At 37.4% G+C, this 12,790-nt stretch overlaps 2 protein-coding genes across 2 annotated transcripts; one reads left to right on the top strand and one right to left on the bottom strand.

Annotated features, from left to right (window-relative positions):
• Nucleotides 1–721: 721 nt before the first annotated feature.
• On the top strand, nucleotides 722–11,450 carry LOC145906528 (target of rapamycin complex subunit lst8-like). Its single transcript, XM_082993960.1, has 8 exons — nucleotides 722–857; nucleotides 1,332–1,399; nucleotides 2,051–2,197; nucleotides 2,409–2,559; nucleotides 2,734–2,812; nucleotides 3,177–3,303; nucleotides 10,692–10,855; nucleotides 11,055–11,450. The coding sequence occupies exons 1-8, from the start codon at nucleotides 735–737 to the stop codon at nucleotides 11,165–11,167; spliced, it is 972 nt and encodes a 323-aa protein (XP_082850086.1). The 5' UTR covers nucleotides 722–734; the 3' UTR covers nucleotides 11,168–11,450.
• Nucleotides 3,915–7,618, bottom strand: LOC145906530 (ADP-ribosylation factor 1-like 2). The gene is made up of 4 exons (XM_082993961.1): nucleotides 5,392–7,618; nucleotides 5,085–5,195; nucleotides 4,775–4,899; nucleotides 3,915–4,669 (listed from the first exon to the last, which is right to left on the bottom strand). The coding sequence occupies exons 1-4, from the start codon at nucleotides 5,555–5,557 to the stop codon at nucleotides 4,490–4,492; spliced, it is 582 nt and encodes a 193-aa protein (XP_082850087.1). The 5' UTR covers nucleotides 5,558–7,618; the 3' UTR covers nucleotides 3,915–4,489.
• Nucleotides 11,451–12,790: the final 1,340 nt, after the last annotated feature.

Below are 12,790 nucleotides of genomic sequence, written 5' to 3'. Positions count from 1 at the left end.
TTGGTCACCCTAAAAAGTCAAATGAGGACAAATTCCGAGAGCTCAGTTTCCAATTAGAAGAGTTGTCGGTGGCAAAAAGTTCCACCAAATAAATCAAATTATTTTGCTCAAAAACATTACGCTGATAAACACTAATGAAATAAAATGGCATGGGCTGCGACAAAACCATGAAGTTTATTAAATCAGGCGCTCAATTAGATAATACTTATGTCATGATTGAATTTTACAACTAATGGTTAACTTGGAATGTCAAATCACTTTCGTCAAACGTTCTCGAGTACTTGTTATGCTGATGCGTACGTTTTTCGTACCGGTTGAAACTCTGCAAACATCCATTTTTCTGTGAAATGATTCAGAATGTAGCTTCAAGTGACGAAAATATCACATTTTATTTCAAGCTAAAAAATAATGTACAAAAAAACACCAAACTTTTTGTGTCAGGGGATTCCCTTTATTTCTCACATATTTTAAAGGTATCACAGCAATTTTGCTTACGTAGGTCAAGTAAAGCTTGTTTAACTTCGTTTTATTTTGTTTCTAAAGAAAGGATTAATATTAAATCAGATACATTTGCATTTTGTAGATTATTCTGGTATTACAAAATCGAATAAAAATACATTAGACAAAATATTTGAATTAGTTTTGCTTGTACCTCAAAATTATGGTTCATCAAAACAATAGAGTTTGGAATTTGCAAATGTCATTGTTTTCTTATCCGAATGTTTTGAGGAAAAATGTCGTCGGATGGTAACGGTGGTAATTCAGTAATCCTTGCAACGGGAAGTTATGATCATACAATCAGATTCTGGCAAGCCCATAGTGGATTATGCACACGAACGGTCCAACATCCAGACTCTGTAAGATATTATCCACATTCTATCTACAAAATTATGTCGTAATTTTTTCCACACAGTTTAATGTATTGCACAATGTCTAAAAAAAACAAGTTTGGCGCTTGATAAGCGTTGTGGTTTCACTACTGACGATGCCCCTTTATCAGTTTTATTGTTCATGGAAGTTTTCATACACAATAAATTTGATGCGGGTTCAAACTTAGTTAAATTGATTATTACATTGGGAGCAAAAAAGTCAGGCAAAAGTTGTCATTCATGATCCATGGTCAAGTTTCAACTACAAATAAATTACAGGAAAGTCAAATCAGTGCAGTTACTTTGATCAAAATAAACTTTTCAATGATTTTCGTAGAGAGTTGATCCTGTGGACAAAACGTTTTAGGTGACATTTACAATTGGGAAGTCATCATTTAAAACTTAATTTTATGACATTGGAAAACCCTAAAAAATATTTAACTTACCTTAACATTTTCACAGCAAGTCAACGCGATGAAAATTACTCCAGACCGACAACTCTTGGCTGCTGCTGGTTATCAACATGTCAGGTACAAGTTGTGTTAGTTACAGATTTAGTTGTGTGACGTGTTTGTGTCTTGTGCGTTTCTACATTCAGCCATTTTTCTGATCACTGTCATAAATAATTGTGACCGCCGACCCTGTGTATGTTTACATGGTCTTGCGACAAACTAAGATGTGCATTTTTTAAATAAACAATTAGCTGTGGCCTAATGGTAAGAGCAGATTGGAATCCAAACTTTATACCAAATAAACAAAAACAAGAAAATGGCAAAAACATGTATATGTTTATAAGAATGCTGGTCTTTTATTAAACAAAAATTGCACTTTAACCCCCAAGAACTGAGACCTCCTTATTTTCAGTTATTATGTCACAATGGCAATTTTTACTTTAAAAATACGGAGAAAGAATTAATCCCATATCCACTCACAAATGTTAGCATTTATTGGTAGATGTGAAAATATGTTAACCTCTGAATTAAGATGATATCAAGGTGAAGCAATTGACCCAAGAACACCCAGTAAAGTTTTTTTATGAATATCATGTGAGGCCATTGAAAAGCCATATTTATGGTAAATTACCTGATGCATTCAACATGGGTGATGGTAATCATCCCTACCAGTGACTCTTTTAACTAACAAAAATGAACCTTTAACTAACTTTACTTACTGTTTTTCAGAATGTATGACATAAAATCGATGAATCCGAACCCCATTGTGTGTTATGATGGATTGGGTAAGAACGTAACCGCTGTTGGTTTCCAAGAGGACGGGAAGTGGATGTTCACTGGAGGTGAGGATCACATGGCAAGGATATGGGATATGAGGTACAACATCCAAGTTGACCAAGTTAAAAACATGACGCAGCTGAGCAGTCCGCAACCATCTTCATTAATTATATTGTGCTAATATTTACACCATCATTAAAATGTTGAAGTTCTGCAATTTCAGCGAGATATTTAAACGCGATGGAATTTAAACCTAATATTTCCTATGTCACACATATTTGCTGTTAAACTTTTCCGCATGCATTTTCAGGGTGCGGAGTGGGCAGTGCAACAGAATGTTCCAAGTAAACGCTCCAGTCACGTCCGTGTGCCTCCATCCTAACCAGGGTGAACTGATCGTGGCAGACCAAAGTGGTTGCATCAATATTTGGGATCTAAAATCTGATAAAACTGAGCAGTTGGTAACATTTTGTCATCATGTTATCATTTTGTTTATGGTTTATATGTTGTACACTGGTCCAAACATATGTAAAATATTGCAAACACAAATATTTTCAATTTAATTCTTAAAACCAAACTAATTACAGGCACGCACACAAGTAATGCTATGTTTTAACGTGCTTGATTGTGTTTAGATTCCAGAGCCAGGAGTAGCGATAAACTGTGTTGATATTGACCCAGATGCCAGTTACCTTGCAGCTGTTAACACACAAGGTAATATCTGACTCAACTCTCATTCCAACCGAACAATCCCTGAACAAGCTGATTCCTAATCTCTATTTTAAACATTCTAATCAGTGTCCAATCATCTTTGTTCATAAAACTTTGGTAACAAGATTGAAAATTTCATGCAGCAAATTTTCTATACGTTCTTATTGTTAATATTTAGTGTTTACAAAAATATAAATGTGAACTTAATAAAAAGTCACCACCAATATTGTTGCAAACATCAAGTATTATTGAACAAACCTTATTTCTAAGTAGTCCCAGTCATGGTTGTGAATAGTTTACACAAACTATTTTATTGTTAGCTTGCATGGCATCTGTCAGTAAACTTGTTGTAAATTGTTTGGCATAGGTACATGTTTCGTGTGGGGCGTTTCACAGTGGAAAACCATGGATGGAATTATGCAAGTGAACCCCAGGGCAAAGCTGAAGGCGCACTCAAGATACGCACTCAAGTGCAAATTCAGCCCTGATTCAGTGTAAGTACTATGATTTCTATGATTTCACATTTTAAAACAATTGAACGTTACTGTTAGCTTGTTGCCATATTACAAGTTGTGCCCAAAAACTTTGCAAAGTTGTTTTTTGCTTTTGTCCACTTGGTGGTGTCGTGGAGTAATTTTTGCCAACAATATTAAGTTGGATATTCAAATCTTGGTAAAAATATCAATACTCCACATAACATGGATTTTAATTCAGAACTTATATTCTTGACAACCAGTCTTAAAAACTTGTCATCTGCAGTTGGTTGAACAATTTATCCTTGACCCCCTTCTTAATATCTTTTCTGTACACTTCATTAATTTCAAAAGACTGACATATTTTGATGCAAAGGTAAACAATCTGGTGGCTTTCTAACTCTTATACATACGACTGCTTGGCTCCCCAGTTTTTTCGTCTCCCATGGTTGTTTTTTTTATGGAATTAATTATGTGAATATCCCTCTGTTGGGATAACTGGTTTGATATCAAGTAAATTGTTTACTGTAACCTCCAACCTTATACAAAAATACTAACTTGGCTCTCAATTTGTAATTTTAAACTTGGGCAGCTCATTAAATACTTGGTTTCTCTCAATATTTTAACAAAAGTGTAAAAAAAAACGTTTAATTGAAACGACGCATGTGAAAAAGGCAAGAAAAACACAAAAATAAAAAAGAACATTTATTTGATCGTTTGGTCAAAAAAGGAGAAGTAATGAAATTGTTGCTTGGCAACACAGTGATTTAATGTGGAATTATACTTTATTAAAATATACCCTCTGCCATGGCAACCAATCATGGCGTTCTTGTGGTAAAACCCATACATTCTGTGTTGCAAAGTTTTGAAATGTCCCCCCCCCAATGCAGACATGTTCCGTAACAGGTTTCACAGTGAGTTAATGTCGGTTTAATATCTTTCGGCAGTTCGTTTTCCTCCATGTTGTCAACATCAACCATACAACAGATATTTGTCATGGACAGAAATTAATTATATGGGAGAAAAGCATTTTATTCTTTCACTCTTGGCTTTACTTTAATCATTTGTTTAATCTGGTTGATGCAACAAGTATTTGTAGAAATAAAGTTGAGTTGGTCAAGTCACATTAAAATGTAAAAAAGTACAACCCAATATAAAAAGTTTCTGTGATTTTGACCCAATATAAATATTGTGTTTTGCGTCAACTTTAAAATCCATCCTTCATTTTCTTGCCTTGTTTAAACTGGCTTGCAAGCCATGTAAGTCCATCAAGCAAACCTTGTCCAGATATTGCACAGCTTGCTTGTATGTGCCACCTCCTGTTGGTGATCGATGCAAGGTTCAACTTTTCTTTCACTTCTTCTATCCTCATGGCATTGGGGAGGTCCTGAAATAGTGAAAATGTAAATTTTGTCAGGAATTGCAATTTTTACATTACTAAAATTACTATTGTTATTAACAGACAATATCGTTAACCCATTGATATTTGTACCTGTTTGTTTGCAAACACAATTAGCCGACAATCTTTTAAATCATCTTCTTCAAGCAAACTGTGCAATTCCTCACGAGCTTCTTCAACCCGCTCACGATCATTGCTGTCGACGACATAAATCAAACCTGGAACCAAAAATACATTTAATCCATCAATAAATGCTCAAAATCATCATATTCAAATTTGTTTTTAGCATGTAATTTTAGGTAATTCACCGCTGAAATTGCTTTAAGCTATGGATAAAACCATACATACATTTTGGGGCAATGTAGCAGTTATTGATAACTTTAACATTGTCCTATTTTCATACCTTGTACATTGTAAAAGTAATGTCTCCACAGTGGTCTTATTTTGTCTTGGCCACCAATATCCCACACAGAAAAACTCAAGTTTTTGTACTCCACCGTTTCAACGTTAAACCCTGTTTATAAAAACTTTAAATCAAAAAACTGTAATTGTTTGAAACTGCTTGGTGAAAAGAAATTGAACAAATTGTAAGAAGTTTGTTTGTGTTAGAAATACATGTGTGGCAGGAAAACAAAAATATATTTAAAAATATTGGTTTTATGTCTTTTGAAACAGATGGGAATAAATTTAAACCATCAGGTTTTTCTCACCTATGGTTGGGATGGTTCGGACCACTTTTCCCATCTTCATGCTGTACAGGATGGTTGTTTTACCAGCGCAGTCCAAACCAACCATTAAAATTCTTACTTCCTTGTTGCTAAACAACTTCTTGAACAATCCCCCTTTTGACGATTCCAAACTGCCGGAATTTCCCATGGTTAATATTTGAATATCCACCTTCTTTAAATCTTGTGAAGGATTCTATGGAGCCAAAGCTTCTGTTGTAACAAAACACTTATTCTCTTTGTTAATTAGCAGTAGGTTGTGTTTGTACGTATAACCTGCAGAAAGTAGATATCAAAAGTTTTTAAAAGCTTTTATTTCTAAGCAAACCCTCGCATTGTGTCGCATTTTGCAGCAACTTCTCCAATAATCTTCTATCATTTAAAAGTAACAAGAGCGAAACTATAAGTGGGTGAATTTAAATGAGATTCCAACACAACAAACCACGCAAGATATTCTCATTAACCCTCCACACTTTCTCTCAACCCACATTAATGCTACTATCGCTATATTAACCACGCTGTGACGTCAAACTTCAATGACGTCATCCGTTCGAACTGCAAGGAAATGTAGGAGGCTGATGGATTGCCGCCTTGGGGCTAAGGACGGATTAAGCTCGTGATTTTGATGATCGTGCAGTTACGTTCACGTGTTGTTATGCAAGATGCTGAGGCAGTTCATGGCTTGACGGACAATAAACCAGACTGTAACTCACTCACACTTAGTACATATGGTGTTGTATCAACATGTTTGTTGTGGGTTATTCGATGTTCGCACGTTCACTACTGTGGTAGTTTATTCGGAAAACATTGCAAAACCAACGGGAGACAATGGCTTCACTTCAACAATGGTCATGTTCCAGAACACATTGTTGATAACAATCAGTGCTTACCTCACAATCGAAAGTAGGTCAGGAACTGATATCACGCAACAAAACGTCTCTGAAACAACTTAAACCAAAGTAAAAAAGATTTCGAACATTTTTTTACTTCTGAAAGACTTTTGCTTGAAACTTGGCTGAGCATCCGTACACGTGGTAAATGATAAAACCTTCGGCGAAATCCTTTACCAAGCAGACCAATGTCCACAAACACAACTGTGATATCTTCATGTATGGAGTATGTAACGACCGATAACACGCGAGCGCTTCAACCATTACAGAGAACTTTTTCTCTGTCGAGTTGGACCTTGCGGCTATATGGCACCGTCTGCAATCCAGGCTTAGCTAATGCCACCCCCGCCCAAGTTAAGCCTGTGTTAAAGTTTCCGACTTTCTAAATCGGGAAAGGTAGACGTCATGCTTGAGTGGTTGTCTACATTATAGGTTCGCCTTTACAACGACTTTCAACCGTTAAAGCAATCAGTACATGGACGTATGGTGAAAAACAAAATACATTGTTTACAAATAACTGAGAACTGGATTGTTGGTTATGTTAGGCTGAGGTTCAACTTGTTTCGAACGTAATTTACCAGTCCAAGTTCAAGAACCAATGATTAACCCCGTTCCGGTTGAATTGTTGGGTAATCATGCCACAAAATAAAACACGGATAAAAATTCCTCCCACAGAAGTAAGTCCTGCTCCACTGTTGTTATGTGGATTATTGTCTTCCCTTTAAGTCGCCTCACCCCCATCAACGACCACGTGACTATACCTCTTGCTGTTATCCTATAGTCACAACCTCCTCCACCACCACATTCCTCTATTAAAACCAATGTGTATTCGTCGGTGTGCACAAAACCCGCGGTCGCGCTTTAGTCTCACGTAAGCCGGGAAATGACTCGTAACGTGATGACGTCACGCACACGTCTATAATAGGAAATAATCTCGAGTCGTGATTTGATGAAATTCTTTTAGATTTCCTTCTGCCTTTTCACGTACTTGTCACCTTTGTTTGTTTTATTGTTTTATAATCTTGCAAAAGTTTTGCAACATTTAAAGAGTTGTTGCTCAGAACGTATTTGACCTTAATGACCTTCACATCGTGACCTAAGCAATCTTCCTTCCCGAATTTGCAGAAGCCCGTCCCTCCCTAACAGTTGGGTTTACACCAAATTATGACGTCATAAACGTTAGTCAGTGCACTGGGCTTTACCCTGTCTTCGTTTCCTTGTCAGCTCGAGGTAGAAGATTTTGAAATAACTTAGTCTGGTTGAAAGTTTTACGGTAAAAAATCGGATCATCTTCTGTCTGGTGAATAGAAACTTTCTAAACTGTCAGTCAACATGTAAGTGTTAGTTTCCATCATACAAACCACCCTGTGTTCACCATCATACAAAACCACCCTAACCACCCTGTGTTCACCATTAACAAAACCAACCTAACCACCCTGTGTTCACCATTAACAAAACCAACCTAACTACCCTATGTTCACCATTAACAAAACCACCCTAACCACCCAACGTTAACCATCATACAAAACCACCCTGTGTTTCACTGCAAGTCGATACGCGCATACAAACACTATGTCTGTTGTTTTAAGTCGACTCTCTTATCCACGCATTGGTTTTAAAGTTGGCTCCAGCGATGTTGACGCATGCCACGTTAAGGTTTAATAACTACACAAGCTGTGCACGGAACACTCAAAGTGTGATATAAAAACCAAGAGGCATGAAATACTCAACAACACAAACATCAAATCTAAAACAATAATCACAAACTTATGTTGTTGCAAAAATCCTACTCAGTCATTTCCAAGTCTAACACAACAAAGATTCAGGTTTTGTATAATTTCACTTTCCAATTTATGTAAAATTTATTTAAAACTACTGTAAGCAACTGGCACTCGTGATTTGTGTATCAGGTATCGTTGCTAATGTATTTAAACCGCGTTCTAACAAATAGTTCTGTGATAAACTCATATTCTGACTCAAACTTGTTAATCTTTCTCTGCTTCCCACTTCGTCCAGCACAACTCGAACTGTAAAAAGTCAAACGCTTTTGGAACCGAGACAATGGACTAAAACAATAGACGCGTTCGATAATGATGAAACGATTTCCTTTGTTTAAACATAGGAGCGCATCTTGCTGGACCGTTGGAGGGTTGCCACCATTTATCTACGTAACAATCACTGGATAAACAGACAGGAACTAAAACTTTAAACTGAACTGATTGCAACGCAACGAGATAGATCAAAGTTACACATTTTGCCCTTGTAATGACCTTGCTTGGCATATTTGTTTCTTGTTTCATTGCGGAATAACAAACGAGCATGTTCATATTCCTGTATACACGAAAACATAACAACTGACTGCAACACTTTATGTGTGCATACAGCAACTTGCCCACGTTGTTAAGTGGCAAAGTGGGCAGTATGTACGGACCACCTCCTGAGACGTTGTACGCCAGATATAAAGAAACATGTTTGTATGCATAGCACACGTATATAGGTCAAACCTTCTGTTAACACTGAGCGCGTTACGCACAATCACCTTCAGGTTTTAAACCCATGACCTTGGGCATTTCAGGGAACACCAAGGTGCATTTGTTCAAAAAGTAATTATATTGACTTCAAAATACACACAAAACTTTAAGGTATTTGTGCTCTGCTAACTCAATACCAGCTGTCTGTTGAATAGGAAATGAATCATATTCACCGACTTCTGTAGCGTTAAACTCTTATAAACACAATACTTATTGGGACCACTGAAATTACACAGGGTCACTATTATCAAGCATCAGTACTTCCCATAAAAAGGCGGTTAAGAACGTTATTAAAATGTAACACAACCATAGTTGATGTACTGCTTGTCCAAGCTTTGCTTTTCTGTACATAATCATCCTCGTAATATTTAAGTTTATATTATCGACTATAATCTGTCAAAATAATCCAGACCTTCATGTTAGGTTACTTGGCTGCTATCTTAATATTAACCTCGCCTTGAGCATTTCGCTGTGGAACGGAATGTTGTCTCCACTAACCCGCAAGACGAGCGCATACTTTCACGTGTTTACTTCCAACTAAACATACATGGCTGCCCGCTAGTAATGAGAAATTGCCCTTTAGCCAAAGTAGCTTTCACACAACCAAGAGCTACCACAGTGGGGCCTTTACAACAAACTCCCTCCAGCTGTTTTGAAGTACCACTGGGTATTGTGACGCCACAAACTGTCCATTCTGTGATTGGTTTGTGACGTTTAAGTTCCACTTGCCCTAGTTGCAGAGATCGCAGCAGAACTAATTAACTTTATTTATTGAAAATTATGTGATACTTATAGCAAGAGAGCATGCCCTGTGCAACATTTGGCCACATATGTAGAAAATATTTTATTTGTGAACCCATTGATGTCACTGGTGCCAAAAGTCTTGGTGGAACGCTTTTCATTTAAACATTGGTGTGTTGGCAACGCTAACACACCGTAACCTCTACGTTACATAACGAACCTGATATATGTCAATATGGACCCAATGACATGTATTAAATATCAGGTATTTCGCGATATTCGCACCAACTTTAAAACGCTGTCAAGTATTTTGTTGAGCAATTAAACTTTCAAACATATTCGAATCATTTAAAACACACAACATTAAGTTCGAACTATTACCGACCTCTTGACCTCATATCAGCTAATATCACAGACAGTGAAAGTGATAATTTGATCTGTCCGACAAAACTCCATACGTTGGGATTACCAGCAGCAATAAAACCGGTTCGGAAATTCAATCTTTCTGACGATGTCTGAGATTTAAGTGAAAAAGTACGGTCGTTACGCACCGCTGCACACGCATAGCTTCACGGCAAACACGCGTCATCAAATATTTCCCGGTCTTCGAAAATTTTTAACTCTGAACATAATCAGCTTGCTCCACTTGTAAATGCAGAGGTTTTCAGACTTCGTTACAATGTCGTTGTGTGCGCGGAAAACTTACGTGGTTTCGACTCCGAATAATCAGTTGTTACAATGATCAATAAATTCATGGTCGTTTTACGCAAGCGAGTTCGACTAAAAAGATCAGTGAACATCACAAATTATTCCTTATTGAAAGTTCAACATTTTTCTCGGGAGCGACTTTGTAACATTTTGTCGGGGTTGAGTGCGTCGTGGGTTCATGACAGTGGGAAACACTGTGTTGAACTAATTGATATTTTATTATTTCTCACATACACAAACTGTTTATTGTTTGTAACGTTTGTTATTGTTGTGTTCGACCATCCATAAATTTCTCATCAACAAAGATAACACATTTTACCACTGACAGTTTATACGAAATCGCGTTACTTTCTGTATGAGTGGAGCATGGCATACACAACACCTTCTTACGTTACCAGATGATTCTTCTTTCCAGATTGCTGGCAACAACATCAGCTGATCAGTCGGTTAAAATCTGGCAAACTTCACATTTCCAACTTCTTTCTTCTTTAAAACTTGAGACGAGCGATCCTGCTGACCCCCCACATGGATGGATGTGGGATTGTGATTTCTCAGCCGATTCCCAGTTCATTATAACAGGTTTGTCTTGCATATGTTGGTCGTTATTGCAGCAAATATAACGAACATTCTGAACTAATATAAATTCTTCGATAGCATTCCGTTTGATAAGTTGTAGAAAGTAATGGCGCCCACTTGTGGTGAAATATATTTTCCAATTATTTTTTGTGTGAGTTTCGTTGGTCAATAATTTCGCACAATCCCATATTTTCCCCTCCAGCTTCGTCAGATTGCGTTGCGAGGTTGTGGAATATCGAGAAGGGAGAAGTTAAACGAGAATATAGCGGCCACACGAAGGCGGTAGTGAGTCTGGCTTTCAATGACAGTTTATGAAACATTTCATGGCCGTGTGACGTCATGGAAGGAAGGATCCCTTCGAATCCTGGATTGAAGAAATGATGAAGAACAACTTTCCTGCTTTTCCCTTCGACTGGGATTCGAACCCAGGGATTTTATTTGAATGAAGATCGTATTTTATTTGCGCATGTTGGTTTAACATCATATAAAAACCTTATTTCATTATTTCTGTCAAAAAAATTCTCCGGCCGAAAAAGTTTCTTATTGAACTCCTCTGTCACAAGTTTACAAAACACGTAATAAAGCATTCAGAAATGCTTGATTGATGTCAATTGTTCGGTTGAATAAAAACAGGTGGAGGGGTTGTTGCCTTGGTGATTTTGAGCAATGTTTCGCAGTTTGTGGGTGATGTTGGAGGTTTTTAGTGAAAGAGTTTGACGGATTGAGATAAATTGCAGCAAAAAGACTTTGGAGCAAAATTAAAAATGAGTCATAAAAATTTTCCTCTTTTGATATTTGGAGTTGGTCTGGTCAATTTTGCTGCCAACTTATTTTTTGTATTGAAAAAAGGACGTCCAGAGGCGTACAATTGAAGGAAAGCAAGAAGACAAAAAAGGTTAACTGGCTACATTTGTAACGCACCCTATACCCATAGATCCAATTAGTGGCCTGGATATCCTGGGTTCAAATCCCGGTGTGGTCAAAAAAAGGTTTAACAGAATGGCGAGAAATCAGCACAAGAAGTAAAGTTATTTAAAAATCATTAAAATATTGTTATTTTGGTGGATTTCGAACAGTAATTGCGAGGAGAAAAATAAAAGGGGACACGAAGTTTAGCACTGAGCCAGTCGCATACGTTTTTCCAGGTATGTGTTGCAATATACGACAATTTACAAATAGATGTAAAACAGTTTCCGCGGCATCTTTGCAAAAGACACACGAACCTTGTGCATTGGGTTGATCCCGTATTACCAGTTTGAAGGATGCAAAACCTTTGCACTCTCGCAATTCATTTCTTCACACTTATTTCTACGACGTTAGGTGTTAGCGCCGCAATGCGGATTCGCTTTCTTCAAACACGTTCCGCATGTGATTGCCAAACACATATAAATTGCTTTGTTAAGGCAAAGTGGTTGAGGCAGGGCGGGTGATTGGCAGCATTGGTCAAGCGCCCGACCCATATATCAAGAAAAAAACCTGATCGTGATTCGTGCCCAGAATATGCTGAGTTCAAATCCCGGTGCGATTAAAAAAAAGCAAGAGCGAAAATGACAGACAAGCAGGCAGAAAATAAGAAAGCGGCAAGTTTTAAAAGGCCAAACTGTTTATCTATGCGTTCTGAGAAATTCCAAGAAAGAGGTGAGTTACTTACTTTCCTGAAGAGCGTGAACTACTCGGTTAAATAATTGGTTGGTATAGCTGACATGCGAGGAAACAACCTCGACATTACATGTACAAGCAGAGAAAATGTTATTGAGCTTTATGTCATACTGGCTGATAACGAAGATATTAAGTATGTCCGACTATATGGCGGCGACACAATTGACGTTGCGATCGGATGGGTGCCTATTCCATTTCCTAACGAATACCTAGTCGACGAACTAACAAAGAAATATGGAAAGGTCCAAAGAATTACCCATCGAAATGATAAGGAAGGGC

This window comes from Ascidia mentula, chromosome 6 (genome assembly GCF_947561715.1).
Source record: "Ascidia mentula chromosome 6, kaAscMent1.1, whole genome shotgun sequence".
Classification (NCBI taxonomy): domain Eukaryota; kingdom Metazoa; phylum Chordata; class Ascidiacea; order Phlebobranchia; family Ascidiidae; genus Ascidia; species Ascidia mentula.
Note: the sequence above shows the minus strand (reverse complement) of the source record. Positions and strands in the feature narration are given on the sequence as shown.

Bases quoted from the DNA above. Each gene is read 5' to 3' on its own strand.
- LOC145906528 (XM_082993960.1), top strand. From the start codon at position 735: ATGTCGTCGGATGGTAACGGTGGTAATTCAGTAATCCTTGCAACGGGA. The intron at 1,400-2,050 runs GTACAAGTTGTG...ACTGTTTTTCAG, and splicing joins GCTGGTTATCAACATGTCAG to AATGTATGACATAAAATCGA. The intron at 2,198-2,408 runs GTACAACATCCA...ATGCATTTTCAG, and splicing joins GCAAGGATATGGGATATGAG to GGTGCGGAGTGGGCAGTGCA.
- LOC145906530 (XM_082993961.1), bottom strand. From the start codon at position 5,557: ATGGGAAATTCCGGCAGTTTGGAATCGTCAAAAGGGGGATTGTTCAAG. The intron at 4,900-5,084 runs GTATGAAAATAG...TTTTGGTTCCAG, and splicing joins TTACTTTTACAATGTACAAG to GTTTGATTTATGTCGTCGAC. The intron at 4,670-4,774 runs GTACAAATATCA...TCACTATTTCAG, and splicing joins TTGTGTTTGCAAACAAACAG to GACCTCCCCAATGCCATGAG.